Raw genomic sequence first — 23,747 nt, forward strand, 5'->3', positions numbered from 1 at the left:
AAAAAGAAGTTAAAGAAACATGAACAGTGAAAGAACAACAAGCTCACGGTTATTAACAACCACACCTAAAACGAAAGCAAACTAAAAGGACAGCTAGATCAGGAGTGGAAACATAGAAATGAAGATCTCAAGGAGGGTTAGCAACAGGGGAGTGGGAGGAGGAGATGGGGGGAGAAGGTACAGAAAATAAGTAGCATAGACAGTAGATAGAAAATAGATGGGGGGCAAGAATAGTTTGGGAAATATAGAACCTAAAGGACTTGGGATACATGGACATAAACTAAAGGGGGGTAATGGTGGGGATGGGGGGGCAGGGTGGAGGGGAATGAAGGGGGGAATAGAACAACTGTAACAACATAATCAATTTTAAAAAATAAATTAAAAAAAATTAAAATCAAAAAAAAAAAAAAAGGTAAAATCTCTAAGAAACTCTTAGTTGTCCACTAATACCAGGTAGAAAACAATGACAACCACAAAGAGAGATGCTCATGAAATGGGTAGGAAGAAATGGGTAATAAGTAATGAGGTCATATTATGTAAGAAACATCAGACAGCCTTAAATCTTTCCTTTCTTCTTAAGTTATGGACCCAAATATACACAACTGTTGGTCATGATTCATTAAACATGTATTCTGTCATCAATATTCCTAAGTATCCTCTACAAGAGGTAAAAATGCTTTTATTCCTGCTTTTCTTTTTCTACAATGACAAACTGTTTTAAAAGAGTCTGCAGGACTATGCATATTTAATGTAACCTCCTCAAGTTATATCTGTTATTATAGGTACTCCCAGGTTATGACCCTATTACTTGGATTATGCTACCAGCATGTCTGTCTGTCTGCCTGTGGGCAGGCGGCGTGCAAGTCCCATACCAAGTGGCCTGCCTCATCCACTGATTGGCATGCTCAGTGCCTGACGCCTGACCCCTGACCCCTGACCCCAAGCCTTTTCCCCAGCATTTCACATCTCCCCTTTCACATAAATTATTCTTGCTTCCTGCCCTTGCCCAATAGACAGAGTGTTCCTGATTGTCAAAAATTCTGGGTGACTCACAAATGTACTGAACCAGGGAAACATGTACAACATATACATGCGATGCTTCCTCTGTCTCTTTAGCAGCTGTGGCTCAGTTACTTATTATAAAAAAGACTGTCCTATTTTCTAATTTTCTGAGCCAAAACTAATTAATTCTAAAGTTACAGATATAATAGTATTTCTAATATAGCTAGATGAAGACACATGTAATTAAGATCTTTAACAATATATTTTGTCCAAGAATGCCATTAACTAGTTCAGAACACATAGCGTAGCCATCTTCTTTCGCATCTTCATCTAATTGCACTATTCATATTGGGCATCAGAATTCAAAATAAATGATATATACTTTTCTTAATTTCTATGGTAGCTGTATCTGAATTAGGAACATAAGAAAACTCAAGCAATCAATGAGGGTGAACAGTGGCGGCTGTCAACCTACTGTCTTTCAGCGCTATCTTCCCATTGCCCTGCTTATACTAGTGAGGACAATTTTAGAGGGTGGTGAAGGGACACTGGAGGAAGAAGAATTCTTCTGTCTGGTTCTCTCTTACCTGAAGGCTCATGGCACCAAACCATGGGCAGCTTCTCTCCAGACCACTGATGGTGGCTTCATACTGTACCACCCCCACTGGCAGATCTGGCAGATTCCCAGTGAGTCCTGCAGGGCAGTGCCTCCCTGGGAAGATGCCCCTCTGGCCTCCCAGAACAGATTTCCATGAAGTTCACTTCCATCAACTTCTCTGCCACTCAGTGGGACATAACCACATCTTGTCCAATGAGGTCTGGACTCCAGCCCTTGAAGATGTGGGAAGTGGACCCTCTTCCAGATTTCTTCCTTCATTGAATGCTGTGCTCCCTGAATCTGCTACTCCTGTAGCCTTTAGTTTTCTCTACCCATTGCAGTCAGTTCCTCATTGTTTATATCAAACTTTCCTTGTTCAATTACTCTGTGGCTTCTGGCTCCTGATTGCACCATGACACAGAAATACTAAAACACTATATATGTAATATTATCTCCATGGGAAAATATTTGAAGTTTTAAGGAAAACATTTCAAAATGTGTAATTATGTATAAACTGTAATGGCAAGAGGGTTTGAAAGTGCAATGCAAATACCTTAAGACTGGCTTCATAAAAACTTCTAATTACTTGACATTTATACTCTAATTTGGCAGGCATTTCATTTTTTTCCAACTTCTTCTGCCTAACACGGTCAGTGCTAAATTCCACAAAGTAATCAAACCTCATTTTTGAAGCAAGGACACTAATGAACTTAAGGATTTGGATTCTTAACTTACTCTGTAAAAACTGTACCTAAAGCCATACTAACTTTGTCTGACTACAGGCTATTTAATTGATATTTACAAGGTATTAACAATGTGTCACACATTTTGTTAAGTGCTAGGGACACAAAGAAAAGTGAACCTAAGACTCTGCTCTCAAACAGCTCATGCTTCCCAAGAGAGATAAACAATAAAAATGCAATCTGGTAAGAGCAATAACAAAAACCTATGCAAAGGGAGGAACAGCTAAGGAAAAACTCATTCACTCTATTGAGGAAGATCAGTGGCAGCACAGGATAAACACAAAATTGACTGGACCTATGGATTGAGTGAAGGCAAAAGGGAGAATAGAATAAATTTCAGGAAGATAAAAGAACAGGAGTGGAAAAGCATAGAGGGATTCCACAGCATGACCTTTTAAAGAAATGAAGAAATTTCATATTGCAGGAGCCTTAAATATAAAGGTGAGAACAACAAAAGTTGGGGCCAAGCAGACCAAAACAGACCAGACTACAAAATGCAGTATGTGCTAAGCAAGGAATCAGAGATTGCTCTGATGACTTGGAGTGAGTGATGTCGGTGACCAGGTACTAAAGTGTTGAAACCCATGATTCAGACAAACAGCTGGTGGTAGCATCAAAGGTAGAGGACGAATGACCAGAGCAGAGACTGGAATATCAGTTATGAGAGGAGGGTAGCAGGCCAGGTGAAAGAGAAGGGCCTAATCTAGGGCAAAGATCATTGGTTAGAGAGAGAGGTAGAAGCAAGAGAGACAGCTGAGACATACAATTAACAGAGCTTGGTGTCTTACAGAATGTAATTAAGTAAGGCAGGAAAAAATATTATAATTCACAGTTTTTGTACTTGGGTACCTGGACTCCACCTAACCAAGAATACAGAACTAAATAATAAAGAAAGAACAACATGTGTTTGATGTTTGTTATGGTGGCTAGTCATGGATAACTCAGTTTTGGTAGATGTCAGCTGTGAAGACGAAGTACAGTAGAAATAAAAAGAGTCATGAATAAAACTCACACACCTCCATTTAAATGGCTGCCAGAGAAACTGGATCCAGGGGAGGCCAATGGTGTCAGAATACCAGAGGGAAAAATATGACATATTAGCACTTCAGTGGAGAGAGAATAGAGAGGGAGAGAGAAGGAATACCAAGCACTACAACGGAAATCGGCTAAAGTAACAACAGAAGTTACTGGTCTTTGTCACAACGAGGTCACCTTTGGCAGAAAAGATTTAATGGAGTGGTGAATAATGAGAGCCAACTGGCAGAAGAAAGAAGAGGACAAGTGGCAATAAATTTAAGACAGCAAATATAAAATGTTCTTTTAGAAAGCTTGAATGAGGTGAGACTTCCGGCCAAGTGGCCTAGGTAAACATGACTCAACTCCTTACACAACCACATCAAAATAACAACTGAACTACCTACCGAAAAACCGTTGTTCAGAACTATAAGTAATTGAGCTGAATGGAAGTCCTACAACTACAGAATTAAAGAAGGAACCACATGGAGACTGGTAGGAGGAGGGGTGGAGATGCAGAATGAGCTGCTCCCACACCCACATGTGACAGATAAAAATCTGGACAGGTAATCTCAGGAGCAATGGGTCCCAGGCCCAGTCCCACAGCAGACCTCCCAGCCCAGGGTTGCAGTGCCAGGAAGATAAATCTCTGTAACTTCTGCCTGTAAAAACCAGCATGGGTTTAGTTTGTGGAAGACAGAAATTCTGGAGTCCCAGGCAGTTCCTCTTAAAGGGCCCATGAAGAGACTTACTCAGACTCACTCCCTCTGAGTTCCAGCACAGGAACAGCAGACTAAAAGACATCCGAGACACACAGGGAAGAAATGAATTGTCTGGCATCAGAACAAGAGTTGGAGGACAGCTTTCTCCCAGACAGAAGCACTACCAGGGGCCACTGTTCCTTTTTTGAGCCGTTCCCCAACAGAGCCAGCAGGCAAGTACCATATCTGAGACACAGTCAACCTGATCACACTGCTTGCTACATCCTGGTGATTCCCTGAAGCCCTGCACACCCAAGCTGTTTCCAATGGCTTTTCCATTGGAATGGCTTGTCTTGGCCCATGCTTAAGATTTTCCTAAATTCTCTCATACAAGCAGCATCTAGCTTCAGTGAGTCCCATACCTCTCACTAAGTTTGTCAGACCCAACAGTAGCAGCAGCTGGCCTCGGTTCACAGCCTGGCCTCTCCTGGGCACCTCCAAGCCCAGCACAGGAAGCAGCCATCTGCAGATCACTCTGTAGCTTATGCCGTATGACCCCGGAAACAGGAAGCGGCTGATCTTGGACATGGCAGCAGCAATCAAGGCTCAACTACAACAGGAGGGTGTACTCAGCCCACACAGTGGGTATGCCTTGAGTACCCAGCTCGGGTAACTGAGGAGGCTGTGCCACTGGACCCTAGAGAACACCTACTTATTAGGCCACTCACCATGCCTGGAGACATAGCAGCTCTACCTAATACATTGAAGCAAACACAGGGAGACTGCCAAAATGAGGAGACAAAGAAGCATGTCCCAAAAGAGAGAACAGAACAAATCTCTAGAAAAAGAACTAAACAAAATGGAGACAAGTAATCTACCAGATACAGAATTCAAAATGCTGGTCATAAGGATGCTAAAGGAACATAGTGAGGATTTCAATAGCATAAAAAAGGTCCAGTCAGAAATGAAGGACTCACTAATTGAAATAAAGAACAATTTACAGGGAATCAATGGCAAGTGGATGAAGTCAAGAATCAAATCAGTAATATGGAAAATAAGGAAGCAAAAAAACAACCAATCAGAACAGCAAGGAGAAAAAATCCCTCCCCCCGCCCCCCCAAAATGAGGTAGTGGAAGCCTCTGGGACAACTCAAACATACCAACATTTGCATCGTGGGGGTGCCAGGAGGAGGAGAGAGAACAAGAAACTGGAAACCATTTGAAAATAATGGCAGAAAACTTCCCTAGCTTAGTGAAGGAAATAGACATGGAAGTCCAGGAAATAGGCATAGAGTCCAAAACAAGATGAACCCAAAGAAGCCCACTAACACACATCACAATTCACTTGCCAAAGGTTAAATACAAAGAGAGAATCATAAAAGCAGCAAGAGACAAGCAATGCATTACCTACAAGGGAGTTTCCACAAGCCTGTCAGCTGATTTCTCAAAGAAATTTTGCAGGCTACCAGGGATTGGCAAGAAATATTCAAAGTGATGAAAAGGAAGTACCTATAACCAAGATTACCCAGCAAAGCTGTCATTTAGAGTGGGAGGGCAATCATCATCACAAGTATTATATGATATGTTAAAGGGAGATAAAAAATATGAGCAATAAAATGGCAGTAAATACATATCTATCAACAATTAAATCTTAAAAAAAAAAAACAAGCAGAACAGAAACAGAATCAGAATAGATACAGAGAACATACTGACAATTGCCAGGTGGGGGGCAGAGGGGGTTCAGAGAGATGGATGAAAAATGTGAAGGAATTAAGAAGTACCAATCGGTACTTAGAGAGGGGTCATGGGAATGTAAAGTACAGTACAGGGAATAGAGGAGCCAAAGACCATGTATGCATGACACATGGACATGGACAACAGTGTGAGCACTGCCTGAGGAACTGGGGGGAACTGGGGGGTGCTGGGTGGAGGAGGGCAAAGGAGTAAAAATTGGGACAACTGCAATAGTATAAACAATAACACATAATTTTTTAAAAAGCTAGAATGAAAAAATTAAGTGAGAGAGAAGAAGGCAAAACCTAGACTGGAAAATTACACATAGGCAATAGGGAGGTAAAAAGAGGCAGTTTATGGAATAGATGACAGAAAATAATGATGGTAAAGTCACGTCTGAGATTGTTCATTAAACTCTGTGGTATGTTTTCTCTCTCATCACTTGCCCTGAGAAAAGCAAGCTTCCATGAGGCAAACAACCCAGGGCCTCGGTCTAACAGCCCTCAGTGAACTGAGGTCTGCCAAGAACAATGAGTGGGCTAGAAAGCAAAGTCTTCAGTCCCAAATGATCCATGAGACGACTGCAGTGCCAGCTGACAGCTTGATTACAAACCCTAAGCAGACACATCCAGCTAAAGCACACTCAGATTCTTAATCCTGAGAAACTGTAAGATACTATGTATTTGTTTTATGCTGTGTAACAACTTATGTTGGGATAAGTTGTTACACATAAATTGGTAAATACATTCAGAAATCCACATGGCTTACTCTTCTACTTCATTTGGGTCTTGGTACCATCATTTCCTCAAAGAAAGCACTGCCCCCTCTCCAATTCATCATCCTTCCCTCTTACCTTACTCTACCAGACACTTATTTGCCTGTCTCCCCAAAATAGTAAGTAGAGGACAGCACAGCAGAGTCTTCATTTGGTCTGCTAGTGAATCCAGCGCCAAATACCCTACTGACCCTGCCCCATACACAGTAAGAGGTCAATAAACATTTGTTGTAAAAAGTAATTACAATCTACAGACCCTGGATTCTCTAAGACTTAAGAGGAAGATTAAACCCGCATCTTGCTCATGGGTTTTCTAAGGGATAGATACCTATGAGAAAGGAACCAAGAGATGAATAAATACTCAGAAATCGAAAGTGTAAGAACTGGCATAGTTAAAAGGCATGAGCTCCAGAGGCCAGTGAGACTTTGCATGAGACAGAGGAAGCACAATGATCTAAAAGTAGGAATAAAGAACAGTTCTCTGGTCTAAAGTGCAGAGGAGAAAGGAAGTTTGCTTTTCCTCCACATCCTCTTTAGGATGCTACACTGTCTGCCCACCATTGGTTAGGTCTGGAGCTCTCCACTTTGCACATGTTCCTAATTTCGGCACCACCGTACTGTGATCCCCCAACCCCCTCTATCCACTTAAGCTTCAGACCTGGATCTCCCAAACCAGCCAACAGTTCTCCTTACATGACCTGCTGGCCCCTAAACTAAACAGTTTTCAAATGGAATTCCTGACTTGTCCAATTATTTTTTTCTGCCTCCTGCGTGCCTGCTTCGGTGAATGTCAGATACCTATTTTTCTCCTTGAGAGACCTAGCACCATTCTCAAACTCCTCCAACCCCTCCATGTTATTTTCCCCAAAAGACAACTGGTCACCAAACCCTGATAATTCTACCCACTCAAATCCCTCTCATGCTCCCATAAGAGTTCTTCATGGGCCAACTAACCCAGTTGGCTAAGAGCAACAGCCTCTTACCTGGCCCTCCTGCTCCAGACATTTTCTTGTCAGCCGCCCTACTCTGTCAGTTTCCCCAACATATTCTATTCACTGGAATCAAAGTCATATATTTTTAAATATGGTAACTTTAAAAGCTTTTAAAAGTAATTTTTCCAGTGTTAGTTATAAAAATATAAATGATGGATTGTGTCTCACTAGAAATCAAATACCTTATTTCTGTATCCTTGTCCAACAAGTTATCAAATTAAAGCCAGGCAAAGTGTAACCACAGGCAGAGACTGGTCCTAGAGCTGGTATCCAGGCCTGGAGTGCACAAACACCAGCTTTCTGCTCTGGGCCCCAGGATCTCAGTGAAATTCTGTCTGGAGTACATATAATATAGCACTATCTTGTCACTGAAGTGGCCATAGGAACTCAGGATCTCAGCAAACCCACTGATGAGCAGACAGCCTGTCTTTGTAGAGCTCTTCACAGATCACCTCCTTTCATTCTCACAATTACCCCCATGCTTTCTCCATTTTCATTCTCTCTTACAGATTAAATGGTTTAGGGCTGAGAAATTAAGTGACTGGCCCAAGATCATAACGTTATTGGAAGAGTAAAGATTTAGAAACCAAAAACAACATTCCTGTACTTATTCTTTTCTCCCACTCCCCCACCCTACCATACCCCACTTCCATCTGGGTTCACCCCTGGCAGCCCTAAATTCTACTGGGTGAGGGCCAACACCCATAGAATTACCAATCAGTGATGTTCTTGTGAAACTGCCACCAAACTCACAACCAATTCAGAGTGGGGGTTAGGAAGATAACATCACAAAACTATAACATACTATGTTATAGTTCTCATAACTATAACATTTCAGTGAGTTTTAACTTGCACATGAGTCCTCAGTCTGAACACTGTCAACTGTCACCCTTTCCATTCCTCTGCTCAGCTCATACACCAAAGAAGTCACTAAATATCTTAAAACCATTCTGAACTAATGACAAAACTGAAATGTGATGACTATAATAAGAAACTATATATGCCAAGGATAATTCTGCTCAGCTGTCCAAATAAGACTTCAAATATACTTATCCACAGAAGCACCTATTGTTCACGCATTGCTTTTGATCTGAATTATGCATTGCTTCTTTGAACCAAAAGGATTGCATAATGACAGAACACTACCTGCTTGCCAAATCATTGTGGCTATCTATAAGTTGGTTCCTGGGAAGACTGCCAGCATGGGCTCAGCCAGGAAGATGTTGAGAAAGTACAAGAGCCCCACGAAAGAGACGCCTTTTTATCTTGAATAATCTCAAATAAGACATTGTAATAATTCCTATAAACTATGCTGTCCATGGAGAAACAATAACAGATTTTTAAACTGATTTTCAGGTGTTATCAATTCATGAAGGTTTAAAATAGTGATCATTTTAATCTCACTAAATATCGAATAATTTCTTGTTCTCCAGTGTTTCTTATCAGATCAGTTTGCATGGCCAAAGCCAGTCAATAGATTGTGCTGGCAGTATACTGTGCCGGTCTCTTCATCTGCCCAAGTCTTCCTCAACCTACCTATCCAGCCTTCCTCTTCCTTCGCTTCTGAAAACACTTTCTGACCTAATAAAGGGGAACAATTGTTTAGACCTCAACACTCTTCACAAGTTTCCTCCCCTATACCACATCCAATTGTTCCATAAATATTTATCAAAATATACTATGCATTGGGCACCTTACTCAGTGCTGTGAATTTACTAGTGAGGAAATTGACATGAGTTTGCTGCCATCACAAAGCATACAGTGGAGGAAAGAATGACATACAAAAATGACTATGGTTTGATGAATACTACTGAATATTTCTGGAGCCACAAAAATTTGTTACAAGGTTTTGAAACGAGTTGAGGAGGTTATAAAAGGCTTCCTTAAGGAGGTAAGTGGAGATCTGAAGACCAAGAGGAATTAGTATGGAAATGCAGGGAGACCAAAGGAGTAGGGGGACACAACTGGTCTACGTGGGTTTGAAAAAAGTTCCTTGGGCTACAGTGAAGGGGCCAAGAATACAGTGGGATGAGAGGAAGATGGAAAGAAGGAACAGGCTTTTGTTAAGCCCGGGAAAGACATATGTTCTTTATTCCAGAAACTTTACATACATTAACCCTATGTCACATAAAGTAGATGTTAATACCTATTTTAAATGTAAAAAGCAAAAGCAGGTTGAGGTGAAGACAAATAACTCGAGGTCACATAGCAAACTGTGAGTCTTGCTGGATCCAGAGAGCCCCTTTTCTTCATAATGCAATCAAATTTGTTGATTTATCAATTTATGGTTCAATAAACTGAGCTAGAGATGGCAAGGACAGGATGGACTACAATCAGAAGGTGGAATATATTGGTATTCTTTACCTCCTTTGTGAAGCTTCCCCACAGCTTGATGCCATTTCTGAGCCTTAGCACATCCCCAGCCTCTCTGTAGGTATTAAACACACCTGTCCTCATCCTGCAGCAACTTCTGTAGAGCATCACTACTATTTCTTCCCTGCTAAGACTATGAATTTCATTAGTGCTGCACCTTTAAAGCTTCTACAGGATCTGGTATAATTAGATACACAAATTTTAAAGGAAAACACCAGGTCCTTATAATATTAACAAATTTTAGAAACTTATTAAAGCCACAGGGTGTTGTTTTGGCCAGTGTGGGAAGAATGTTTCACTGAATCAATATAAAGAAATGAACATACGATTATAGGATAATTTTAATAAAGCTAAACTTATTCAATATTTTAATAGTAGAAATGATAATAAATCCAACAAGTCTCTTCTTTGTAGTGCATTACTACTAAAGGTAAATTGTGGTTAACTTTTTGGTTGTAGTGGTTGATCTTTCTTGGCAAATAACTTTAAAAGAACTGTACTTTTGCCCTGGCTGGTGTGGATCAGTGGACTGAGCACCTGCCTGCAAACTACAGGGTTGTTGGTTCAATTTCCAGTGAGGGCACATGTCTGGGTTGCAGGCCAGGTCCCCAGTAGGGGGTGCATGGGAGGCAACCACACATTGATGTTTCTCTCTATCTCTTTCTCCCTCGCTTCCCCTCTGTTTAAAAATAAAATAAATAAAATCTTTAAAAAAATTAAAAACAAAAGGGCTATACTTATATTTATATAAAATATATTACATATATTTATTATATATTGTTTTTATTGGTCAATGAAGTCCAGAGGTTTATAAACCACTGATTTAACTATCCTATTCACTCATTTCTTAAATCTGAAACAACTGTGACTTAAAACTGATAGCAAAAAAAATCAAATTAAAAAAATAAATTTAGGTGAGTGATACACCTCTAGACCTTTATCTGTACACTATGAAGCAGGTGGTCTCCAAAGACCCCTCCTTATAATTCATCCTCAAAACTATCAAAGCTTTCTCATGGTTTCTGTAGTAGAAATTGAGATGAGTTTTTAATATCCAAATGAACATAAATGTGATAACACGAGCATAAAGCTATTTTTAGAAAAAATATGTGCATGCTATTCCCATCATCTTACCAAAATTATAAACTTTTTATTAAACTTTTATTTTATAACATCAGCTAATAACATATCCTTTCTTTTTTATAGGTATTTTCCAACTCATTGATTATCTTAAATCTGATGGCCAAATTCTCCTTAACTTTGTAACCACATAATTTGTCAATCTACTCACTCCAAGCATAAATTTAAACAGAGAAACGAAGCCCCGGTTGGGTATCTCAGGTGGTTAGAGCATCATCCAGATACACCAAAGTTGTGGTTTTGACCCCTGGTCAGAGCACATACAAAAATCAACCAATGAATGAATGAATTAATAAATAAATAGAACAACAAATCAATGTTTCTCTCTTCTTCTCTCTTTCTCCTTCTCTCTCTCCTCCCTGTTTCTCTTTTTCTAAAATCAATAAATTTAAAAAAATTAAATATAAAATAATAAACAGAGAAACAAGATTACTAGGTCCTAGCTGGGCTTCCCATCTGTGTGACACTGAGGTTGAGATCCTGAAGAGAAAGGAAGGTCATGTTCACAGTGGAAAAGGGAGCCATGTCATGGTAAATGTGAATTTCTAAAGCAAATATCTATATGCATATGATATTTAAAAGGATAACCCTTCTTCCAAGCTATGACCTCACCCTTCCACTGTTCCATTCAATGTTTCATGGTACTATTTAAAAAGAAGTCTGAAAGTTCCTGGGTTGGGCTACCTTGTTCTGCCTGGTATGTGAAGGAAAGCTTTTTTCCCCTCTTATCTTTGTAATGATATAGAAAATAAAATTTAAAAACTTAGTGTTTTACATTTGGATTCTCATAATACCTAATGTTCAATTAATTCCTAAAATGATTTATCCCTTTATTATATGGAACTATGCTCTGTCGTACAGCTGTACAATATTCCCAATTTTTAAAAAGATTTTTTACTCATTTATTTTTAGAGAGAGGAAGAGAGGGATAAAGAAAGGGAAACATGATTGGTTGCCTCTTGTACACACGCCCCCAACCAGGGATCCACCCAGAAACCCAGGCATGTACCTTGACTGAGAATCGAACCAGTGACCCTTCTGTTCCCAGGCTGGCACTCAGACCACTGAGCCACACCAGCCAGGGCACAATATTCTAACTTTAATAGTGTAATTTTGTTCACTTCACTTTGACTTCTCTACCACTCTTCTCTCATCAGCTGGAACATGATGGGACACAAACCAGAGGAAAATAAGATCTGAGTATTCAAGGTGTTACATGAGATGAGAAACTCAATCATTCTGGGCCAGTTTCCTCACTTAAAGTGATATGAAACTGCCATGACATCCCAAGACATAGTTTTATAAAAATATTTTGTTATGAAATATACAGAAAAACTTATAAAAGTTCATAGTGGGTTGGAAATCACTGATTGAACAATTCCTACTTCTTTACTTACCAGATTTGGAGAAACCAGAACTTAAAACTGATAGCAAACCATATTTTATTCGGACACGTACCTCCTATCTAGATTCTGCAAATAACAGTCTTATTTTTCTTTCACATATCTATCTATCCCTCTATTAATCCAAATTATTTTTGTTATGCATGTCATAATAAGTGAAAAGCATGACTTTGTATTTACAAAATGATTCACAATGGATTGGAAAACCATAAACACTGGTCCTTTACTGGACATACAATATGTCAAGAAACTTTTCCTTGAGAAGATAGATAATGTATTAATGTTGACAGAGCAAAAATATTTATTTTGGGAGAAAAGATATTTCTAAAAACTATGCCACTTTATTTTCCACAATAATACACCAGATACCAGAGAATGAACTACTAACCCTTTCAAATTTTAGGTTTATAAAACATGAATCTGGAGAGTAGCAAGTTTTTTACTCTTGATAAGCCAAGAGCCTTTATAGCAGAGAAACAAAATTCCAAATGAGAAGGAAAAAAAAAGTATTCTATTAAGTAAAAAAAAATGAGCCCAAAATATGACTACATTTCCCAGCTATATGGTAGCTCTCAGTAAATATTTGTTGAATTTTGTAGTTTCTACTTACTTTGTAGTTTATTTTTCAACCAGATGGCAACTATGTGTGGAATAACAATGTTTTTTAAATTCCAGGATGTGGTTTTTCAGGATTGTGAGGGACTTCAAATGTATTAAGCCAATCACCCTTCCCGAGTTATATTCCCTCACCACCGAAAGGACATCTAAACACCAGACTCCTTTAGGGAAGAGAGAGTCTTGGCTCCCTGAGGCAACAACCTCCCCATGCGCAGGACCATCTACTGGAAAGTTCTTTGCTTCCATGTGGCAGCACTCTCCCTATGGCTGTCATTCTCTCACCTACTTCTAAGTTACAGCAAAAGAAATTTAAATTCTTCTCAGAATTTAAATTCTTCAAGTGTTTAATGACAGCTAACACTGTTTTCAACCACCCAGGTTAAACATCCCTCAGATATTACTAATTTGGTGGCTCTTTCTCTATGTGTTCTGTCTTATGCCCTTCACTCCTTTCTGGACTTCGTTCAATTGTTTATTTTCTTGGTGAAGTCTTTGAAAATTTCCATTCTGTTTCTCCACAGCACTTGTAACTATTTAGCATATTATACATTTATTTTATAATTTCTTCTTACCAGAAAGTAAGCTCTAGGAGGGCAATGACTTTATATGACTCGCCCCTCTATTTCCAGAGCAATGAATTTGTTGAATGAATGAAATGATTAATCAGTGATTTTGACACAAGTAAGATCTCACCAACAACATAAAGAAAAGGACAGTGATTAGTTCTAGTTACAAAGCAATGCAGTGATGCATGCAGGAGATGCCCCACACCTTCCTTCAGACAGCCTCCTCAGGTGCCCAGTGGCTCACCTCGCACTAATTTTCAGCTACACTTTTATGGATGCTGAGTCTCCCTGCAGTAGGTGTGAAGCTGGTTTTATGGACCCGAACCTAGGTATTTACATGACTTCCTTCTGAATTTCATCTATGGCCCACTGTTTTAGCATGTTATTTTTAGACATTTCATCAGAACAACTACCCTTTTCCAGTGTGGACCACCTAGTCCAGTTGTAGACACCTTAGCTGTTTCCACTTTTCTGGTTTTTTCTATCCTTCTATCTTGGAAGTCATACATTGTCTAAAATCTGTTCACTTTTCTCACAGCTCCCTTAGCAGTGTGATTGTGGTGGCAGAGAAACCAGAACTGGGAGAGGAAAGGAGTAGCATGTACACGCACGAGTCATACATAAACTGGAGAGAGGATGGGCAAGTGAAATACACCTCGATGTGTCTGTTAAGAACTCAGTGTAATAATAGCAACTGTTATCTGTGCAATGCTTAAAGATTCACAATGATCTTTATTTATACTACTTCTATCTAATTACAACTGTGTGATGCAAGATGCATCCTTTTCTGAAAATGAACTGATCCTCTGAGAGAGTATAGGTTCTTAAACTTGAATGTGCACCCTAGTCAGCTGGAGGACTTGTTAAAAAAGATTGCTGGCCCCCCGCTGTTTCTGACGCTATAGGTCTGCAGTAAGGCCTAACAATCTACATTTCCAACAAGTCCAGGTGATGCTGATGCTGTTGGCCTGAGATGTTCTGCCTTCAGACCAGGAAAGGCTAGGAATGCAGGTCACACATGACATAAAAGCATGCTGTTCTTTTTGGTAGGCAACTGAACTTTTAAAATGGACTGATGTCAACTACTAGGGGAATTATTAAAAATTATTCTTTACCCCTTTCAAGCTTAGAGGAAAGGAAAGCTTAATATTACCCCTCAGTAAATAATCAATTGTTTTTTTTTAACAAAAGAGAACTATCAGTTCCAGAACCAGTTCTTCCTAAATGGAAGTATTCATTTCCTACAACTCAAATTTCCAATTTTTTGTTCAGATACCCCTTGCTCACACATCACCCATCCACACTCCTTTATCTTCCATAAGTACGTTGAGATCTCATGAGTTATCATTTCAACCAACCCCCTTACCTCTAGTGGATTTTTTCTTTCAAGGCCCAACCCTTTAAGTCAGGGCTGTCAGACTCATTTTCACCGGGGACCACATCAGCTTTGCGGTTGCCTTCAAAGGGCCAAATGTAATTTTAGGACTGTATAAATGTAACTACTCCTTAACTGTTAAGGAGTTGAAATTATCATACCATTTTCTATATTGTTACATTTACCCAATTTAATTAATAGAGACCTGTATTTTCATCTGTGTAGTACAAATCACCTACGAGTTATTTGGATTCCTCAAATTTAGCATACTCAAACTTTGAGCTCCTCTTCGAGGCTAAACTTGCTTCCTATGTTTCCTACCTCAGTGCATAGCATCACTATCACCTACTGACTCGGGCCAGATGTCAAGGAATCTTCCTTGTCTCTTCAATCTTCTGTACCCATTGTGCGTTGTAAAACTGGAGAAGAACTGAAGATGAAGGCTATGGGTATAGGCAATCACTGTTCACTGATCATTTAAAAATGAAGTAGAAGATTCATATCGGAAAATAATGTCACCAGAGAACAAATCTTGGAGGTGACCCACCTTATACCCCTCTCACCCCATTCACCAACTACTGCTTGTGTTCATAGTTTCACCTCATCACTCCTGGGTCGCTGCAACAGCCTCTGGAATGCCCAGTCTTCATCTTCACTTTCCTTAACCCGAATTCTACACGACACTCAAAACTTCTTATAAACACTGTGTGTACAGTTCCCTGCACTAGAATGCTCTTCTTCCCGACCCAACAGAGTTCCATTTCAAACGTTATTTTTGTCTTTAAGTGTTCTTGCTTCTCCACTCCTTCATACTGACAGAAGCCTTTATCAATTTCTCTTTATTAAATGTAAACCTTTATAACTTGGTATTTCTATTTCCATCTAAATATTCTTAGTAAAGTGATGTCAATCTGAGGGAAGCATGGGTGCAACTGGGAACTTGATTAATGTAAAGGCTCTCTGGAACAGCCCTGTGACAGTGGTCCTCAATTTGGTCTGCACTCTAGAATCCCCTGGGTAACTAAAAATTCAGGTGCCTAGGTCCCAGCCCAGAGATCTTCAGTGTAGCCTGGGCACTGAGCCTTTTTAAAAACTCCCCAGGTGATTCTGATGTGCAACCTAGACTGTAAAGTACTGCTCTTATGAGGAACAAAAAATGGGTTAAGAGATCAATAGGAGACCTGGTAACAGTCAGTAGACATTGCTCAGAGTAGGCAGATATTAATGTAGAAAAAGCCTAGGAGGTGAAGAATTCAGTGGTGCTTGGTACGCAGTAAGGATTACAATGGCTCACAATTTATCTCTAAACTGAAGCTTAACAAAATGGGATGGGCTGGGAAAAGATGCTTAAGGGAAACTGCTTGGAAAGAGGACAAAGAACAAGTGGTGGAAATGGGAAGCACATTCAGAAAAGCAATTCTGAAAAAGATGCTGTAAACTGGGAAGTTTTCAAAAATGACAAAACCTTGTATGTGACGACAATGGTGTGCTGCTGAACAGAGATGAATGTTACAGGTGCAGACAAGTTTTGAAATCAGGGCTACTCTGGTCATCCACAGTGAGGAGTGAAATTCATGCCAGTGGCTGAAATCAAAAAGAACACCGTATCTGGGAGGTCAGACAAAGACGACAGCACAATCGTGGAGACAGGTGTGACAAACTATGTTGTAGCCGTGAAAAGAGAGGTATCTATGGAGCCCGTGACCCTCTTCCTCTCCCAAAAACGTTCTTCTGGTTTAGAAAAAACAAGATTTGCATTTTAAGATAGTTCTGTGCCAGAAGCTGTAATAATACATAATCCTATTTTTATTACTAAGCACTAACTGCTTAAAATATACAGAAAATGCAGAATCAAATAAATCCTAATACAAAAACCGGTGCTCATAAAGCAAGCTCATGGAATCGCCACTAAAATGACTTTCAGTGTCAGCAAGTAAAGCCTTCTTCATTTTACTTCAGTGCTTCCCAAAACTCTGATCCTTTCCCCGGGCTCGATTCCTGTGTGCTGCTCCACAAACCAGTGAGTCTGTATAGGAAGAAAACCTGTAACTGTACACGGAGCTTAAATAGTATCAGAAACGCCAGACCTCTAACTCACTAAATTCTCTGAAGTACTCACACACTGAAAATATCATGGCAGACCAACATCTCTCTACAGTGTACATGCATTTTAATGATTCTACAGCAAGAGCAGGTACACTATCAGTGTAGTGAATATGTCTTGTAATATGAATAAATGCATTGATAAATTCACCTAAAACACTCAATGAATGGTGAGTGCTTTAGAATCATTTTTACTTTCCTAAATGTTAAACCTAATTTATCCCAGTAATAGAGAAAAGATAAAGTTTAATTTTTATAAGGAACACCAGCCTCCCTAGCAGAGGTGGGCATGGGGAATCAATCTTATTACCTGAGAATAAAAAAAGTATATACAAAGGAGAAATGCAAGGGAAATTCATATGATTCTGGTATTAGGGGCAAAATAATTCACTTATAAAGTGAATTATCCCATATCACTTTGGTAAAATATATTTGCATCACTGAGAGAAAACAGTGTAGCCCACCGACTAGGTAAAAACTACTACATTGAATAGTACCTAAAATTTGACATATCGGTGCTATTTCCAGATCCCAGTTATTAAACTCAGAATGCAAGTGGTTTATTGATCTGTTTTCAGCATTCTGAAGATTTAAACTTCTATTTTTGTTCTGACATAAGAAATAGCTATGGAAAGTGCTTAGTCTGCTGCCTGCTACATGGTGGACACTCGGCAATGAGAGTTCCCAATTTCACTGACTGGATCTTTCCTTCCCCACCTAACACACAGATTCTAACTACCCTTTAAAGAACATTGAAAGTTCTCAAATCGGGACAACAAGCACACTGCATTAAATGTGAAGTGTTGTTAGCAAGAGACAACTAATTATAAAAATGTGTACATGCTAATTTCTTACATGAGGGAAAGTCAGATTTATGGTTGACAGTGATGAACAAAGTAAAGGAAAAAAAAGAAACCACTGAGGGTACAGAGAAATAATGGAAAGAGATTGCAATGGCAGTGTCAGTTTGAAGAGTGACAAATGCTTCAAGTGCTAGTCTACCTTGGAACATGTACCCCACATGAATGCACTAAGAGTACACAGAGTTGTACTGATCCTTGGGTTCGGTTGGGGACTGCCAGAACTACCAGATGCATTCATTTTCGTAATTCCAATAATCCGTTCAGACAACCAGTGGAAGTTATTCTAGCTATGCTCACGAGCTGCTAGCCCCAGAGACACCAACAGCTTCTCTTGCTCAGGAGCTGATTCTGTGAGGAGTGGCTCTCACAGGGTCCTGTTTCTTCAGTGTGATCTTTGGCCCCTCAGGAAATGACTTGACTCTCCCAGAGTAAACTCACAAAGACATTCAAGAGAGCGTTCCTGCTAAATCCTCCAGTATTGGTGCTGTGCAGTTCCTTCAAAGAGCAGCTCTTGTGATCAAGCCAAAAGCCCTCTAAGGTTGGGTACAAAAAAGCCTGTGTGTACCAAGCAAGGCATCACCTCCACCTGGTCATTTGTCCACTTTTGGCTGTGTCCTGTTCTCTCTGGCCTTAGATGAGTCTCCCTCCCTCTCTTAAACAGTCTTCCTTAGTATTGCTCTGAGAAACAACTACTCCTTCTGCCCACCTCTGAATTTCAGTATTGTTAATGCTGAGTAACTCACAAAATTCCTCTTAATAGACCTTGCTCTCTAGGGTTCACAAGAATTTGTGTATCACTGTCAGCCCTGGAGAGGTCAAAGCTTCTCATTAAAATTATGCATGCTAAATTATAATACTGAATTCTGGGCTAATAATTGTAATTTTCTACTTTGTCTAAGTGATTGAGAATGAAATTTTTCAGGATTTGGTTCCCATTAATTTGTAAGATTGTGATACAACCCAGTTTTTCCAGATTAACACATAATAGTTATATTATGAAAAAGATCTTTATCATTATTCATTCACTCAAACACAGAAGGCCCAGCTCTGTGGTAATACAGTGAACAAAACAGAATCCCAATGTCATAATAATAGTTTCTATATGGATACTTATAAGAAATTTATTTTTATTTTTTTTAATCCTCACCCAAGGATATGTTTACTGATTTTAGAGAGAGAAAAACATCTATGTGAGAGAGAAACATCAATCGGTTGCCTCCTGTATGCACCCCTATCAGGGATCGAACCCACAACCTAGGTATATGCCTTGTTTAGAAATCAAACATGCAGCCTTTTTATATACGGGATAACGCTCCAACCAACTGAGCCACAGGCCAGGGCTTAAGTATTTTATTTAATGGCTAAATAAATAAATAAATAAACTAGTTAGTACCAAACATAAAGGAATTAAACACACCATGACTAAATATCATAGAAATTCATAATCATTTAAGCCTTTGTCACATTATGAACACGAACAACTATGATAAGAAACACTGGGCATTAGAATATTTGCTGTTCACTTAAAGAGTTACTAGTATTGAAACTGCTATCACTAGGCATGTGCAGATCGCATAACATGTACTAATTGCTTAAACAGAACTCTTTATCAAGGGTAAAATTTTCATGCCAAGAATGAAAAAACATGGCACAATGAATGTCAAAATTACTATATTGCATTATAAATATCAAAAGATACATTTCACTCTTCCTAGCACGAAATTTATGTTTTTTAAACTTAATTGATAGTTTTTGGATTCTAAGGAGCTTGCAAATATATTTAGTAATTTATATTACTAAAATAGAGCTTGATATATGTACAAAAATCACCTAGGATAAAATGTCCTTGGTTTTAACATGCATGTATACATAGAAATAAACATACACAGTCACGGGAGTTACATACACCAACAAAAATTTACATTTAACAAAGATAAAAAACAAAAAGCAAATAAAAAATCCTGCTAGGCCTTTTTTTGTTTTTCTGTCTTTAGGGCTTGAGAACGAATGGAGAAAATTACCAAAGTAACAAAAAAGGACACAAAAACCACACTTCAAACAAACTCCTTGTCAGTATTAGAACCTGATTTGACAAAGAGGTTTAATCCACTTCCTCAAAGGTCACATGCTATCAAGGTGAAGAATGAGCATCTACGGAGTTAAGCCGGTTGTCGTTCTGAGAAGTAGTGTGCTCCTCCTCCACCTCTCCCACGCGGGTCACTTTATCTGGCTGTCTTGCAGGAGGAAGTTCATTATTTGTCCCATCTTCACTGGATGATAAAATGCCAGGCCATTCATTTGACATCAGAACTTGCAATGATTGTGTTCCATCTTCAATATCCACTTGAATCCCCAAAGCATTAAGAATGTCACATTTGCACACGGGGCATGTTCCATGGGCTAGAATCCAGGGGTCAATGCAATTCTTGTGGAAAAAATGTTTACAAGTCAGAATACGAATCGTGTCATCAGGCTTGTAGAGTTCAAAGCAAACTACACAACTATCTCCATCTGGACTTACTTCCTCATCCCCTTCTTTCAGTACCCGGAGTTGGAGCTGGCTAAATGCTATCTTGAGATCTGTCTCTAACCGCAGCCATCTCCTGCTCTGAATCCTTGCTACGCAAAATCTTCGAATATGATAAAATATGAAGTATGCTAAGGTAGCAGTTGTGACAATCACAAAAGAGACAAAATAGTGATTCATCCAGATGATGTGTTTTCTCCCCACCTCAACTATGACTGTAACATGAACTCCCTTCCGAATTAAATGCAAAATCTCCATGCCTTTTATATTACCAATCATCACTACAACGATGTCTTCAAATGTCTGATGAGACATAGGAAAAACCTGATTGCCAGTTCCTGGAAAGTTATAGATGATCACTCCACTGGCTCCCTTCTCAACAGCCACCTTAATTTTCTGTGTAAAGGAACAACCTCCCCGTTCAATAAGTGCAAGCCATGTCTCTGAGTTCTTTGATCTGCTGAAACTGGTATTGGGATTACAGGCATTTTGTGGTTTTCCATCAGGTGGCACAACAACTCCTGTCACTCTCTTCAAAGTGGAGCTTCTTCCAAATACTCCAGTTTCCCCTAACTCTGACAGCATGCGATTCCCAATATGAAATGATATGTTCATGTACGCCGTCCAAACAGTGCTGGCTTTGCAACAGCTCTGACTAAGAAGCCAAAGAACACTGAATTTCACAAGCCAGGAAGATGCAGACTTGTTTCTCTGAGTGCCAACCTGGAGTAGATTCATCTCTCTCTGACTAGTAACCAAAGGACCAATCCAATGAAAAGATGTGGCTTCCACATCTGTTGACAATCAATTTAAAATAACAAAATAAAAAAATCTTCTGGGTGAAAACAAGTTCCACTGTCTTCCAGCATGGTTTTGTGAAAAATTCTTAAAGATGTCGCATGAGTTTCAGATGTTTTATTAGAGGCAGAGAGAGAAAAACTTTACATTGGGGGAACAAATCCTGGTCTCACTATGGCAACTCTAGATATGCTTACTGTTGGGTGATATGATTATGACATAAAAGGCAACACAGCCAATCAGATGAGAGCTTAGGGCATCCTGTAGAATGTATTGGCTTAGAAGTTTCAAATGTTGTTATGGGTGATTTCTATGTTGTTATAAGATGGAATCCCTCTCTGAGTGACATATAATGTTAGCAGGCACCACATTAAACTAAAAATTAAAACCCATACAACACCTGCATTTTAAAACCCAAAAAGATATGCATATGCAAAAAAGCTATTAACTACAATTTTTCTTCAAAAGACATTTTCAACAAAATGACCAGTTTTACCAAAATAATTTAAAATTAGCACTGTGGCCAAATATGAGGTAAAAAGGATAAACTCTGTAACACCATTTTTAATTCACATTTAGTCACAATGCAAATTTTTTATCATGTAAACCACTGTACTAAATTTACTTAATAAAAGTTTGCTTAGAAGTTTGCTGGATTCATTTGGATTTGATTTTTAAAAGCGGTGTATCCTAACCCTAGCCCGTGTGGCTCAGTTGGTTGGGCATCGTCCCACACGCCAAAAGGTGGTGGGTTCAATTCTCAGTCAGGGCGCATGCCTGGGTTGCAGGCTGGGTCACAGGTTGGGTCCCAGGTTGGGGTGCACACAAGAGGGAACAGGTCGAATGCTTCTCAAATTGATGTTTCTCACATCAATGATTCTGTCCTTGTTTCTCCCTCCCATCTCCTCTCTCTAAAATCAATAAAAAAGAAATAAATAAAAGTAGAATATCCTGTTAAATTACTTCAGCCTCACTTCCTGTTACATAAAAACAGCAATAAAGACCAACATTACTCTTATTTTTCTGCGGACCCTAACATGTTACTAACCTAACAATATTTTGAGGGAGGATGAGGAAGGATATAAACTGTAAGAGGAAAGACTAAATATAGCAGTATTAGATTAGTACAACTCATTGTAAACAAAAATGTACTGATTTTAGAAAGAAAAGCTTCAAGGTTCCCACTTAAAATTAACCACAAAGAGCCATGACTATTTCATAAATGCTTTTAAATAAAATATTATCTAAAATCAATAAACATCCATGGAGGAAGACCTCACATAACACACTGTCAGTTCTGCCTACACTTATGTCAATGGCACAGTATGACTTCAAAGCATAAGAATGACTTGTAAACTAACAAACGTGAGCAGCCACTGGTGCTGCCATATACTTTCTTAGAGATATATCTTAGTGGTTCTTATTCATCAGCTAGGAAACCACTGAAGGATTTTGACCTTAAACTTAAATGTCTCTGACCCCTATGCACATAATGCTAAGAGACACTTTTGAATTGGGTCTCACCAGGACAATGGATAGTAATACTTCTTATGAAATGTGAATCAACAACACGACGACTTGAGGCATGAAAGAGGAAGGAGACAAGGGCTCTATGGACCCAGCAAAAAAGGAGCATAAAAAGAATACTGTCTTGAAACCTTCAACTAATAATGATCAACTATTTTTATCAAAGGTCATTAATCTGATTGTATTTCTATACAACTACTCTTTTAAAAGACAGTACAGTACATAGCGTCTGGACTCACAAAATACTGAGTTGGACATTAATGGTTTAGTATATTGTCCATAAAGACAGATTTCATCAAAACAACATAAACAAAATCATTAAGCCTCTCACAGTTACACAGGTATTTATTCACACAGTTAAAAAGAAGGGGCAAAGTAAAGCAAAAGATACAATTTGGAAAGGCAACTGAAAGTTTCAGCTCTGCACTGTCAAAGAGAGGTACTCACCACCACTTCTAGTTTATTTCTAGAAGAGAAATCTGATAACCATAGCTTATTCACTATGCTAGTACTTAAAAAACTCTGGCAAACAAAGCTGATTTTTTGCAATGCTGCCATAAATGAGACCTATAATAATTTAAAATATTATTAGTTACATAATAAAAATGTTATCATCTAAATAATTATTTAAAACTATTACCTACCCAGTCAGTAACTTTGGAAACCAGATTATTTGGCTATTAATAAAATTAATTAATGATGGAGAATTAAATCCTATAATAAAGATCTAATCCTATCATAAAGTTTATTGAGCAGAGATATAATTAGATATCAAATACTAAACAAAATATATAACAAATATAAAAATTAATATGAAAATCTTAAAAATATGATTCTCTGTAGCATCAATTTCATAAACATTGTAATTTGAAGCTAAAGACTAATTTGTTTTTAA

General features: G+C 38.8%; 2 protein-coding genes across 6 annotated transcripts in view; both read right to left on the reverse strand.

The window, feature by feature from the left end:
- Window positions 1–23,747, reverse strand: part of CADPS2 (calcium dependent secretion activator 2) — a 621,734-nt gene that overhangs the window by 395,936 nt on the left and 202,051 nt on the right. The gene's annotated exons all lie outside the window — the stretch shown is intronic.
- On the reverse strand, window positions 20,132–21,265 carry RNF133 (ring finger protein 133). The gene has a single exon (XM_037131992.2). It carries the CDS (start codon window positions 21,263–21,265, stop codon window positions 20,132–20,134), a length of 1,134 nt encoding a protein of 377 aa, XP_036987887.2.

The sequence above is a fragment of the Artibeus jamaicensis genome, unplaced genomic scaffold (assembly GCF_021234435.1).
Source record: "Artibeus jamaicensis isolate MK-2021 breed Jamaican fruit bat unplaced genomic scaffold, CSHL_Jam_final contig_540, whole genome shotgun sequence".
Lineage (NCBI taxonomy): Eukaryota > Metazoa > Chordata > Mammalia > Chiroptera > Phyllostomidae > Artibeus > Artibeus jamaicensis.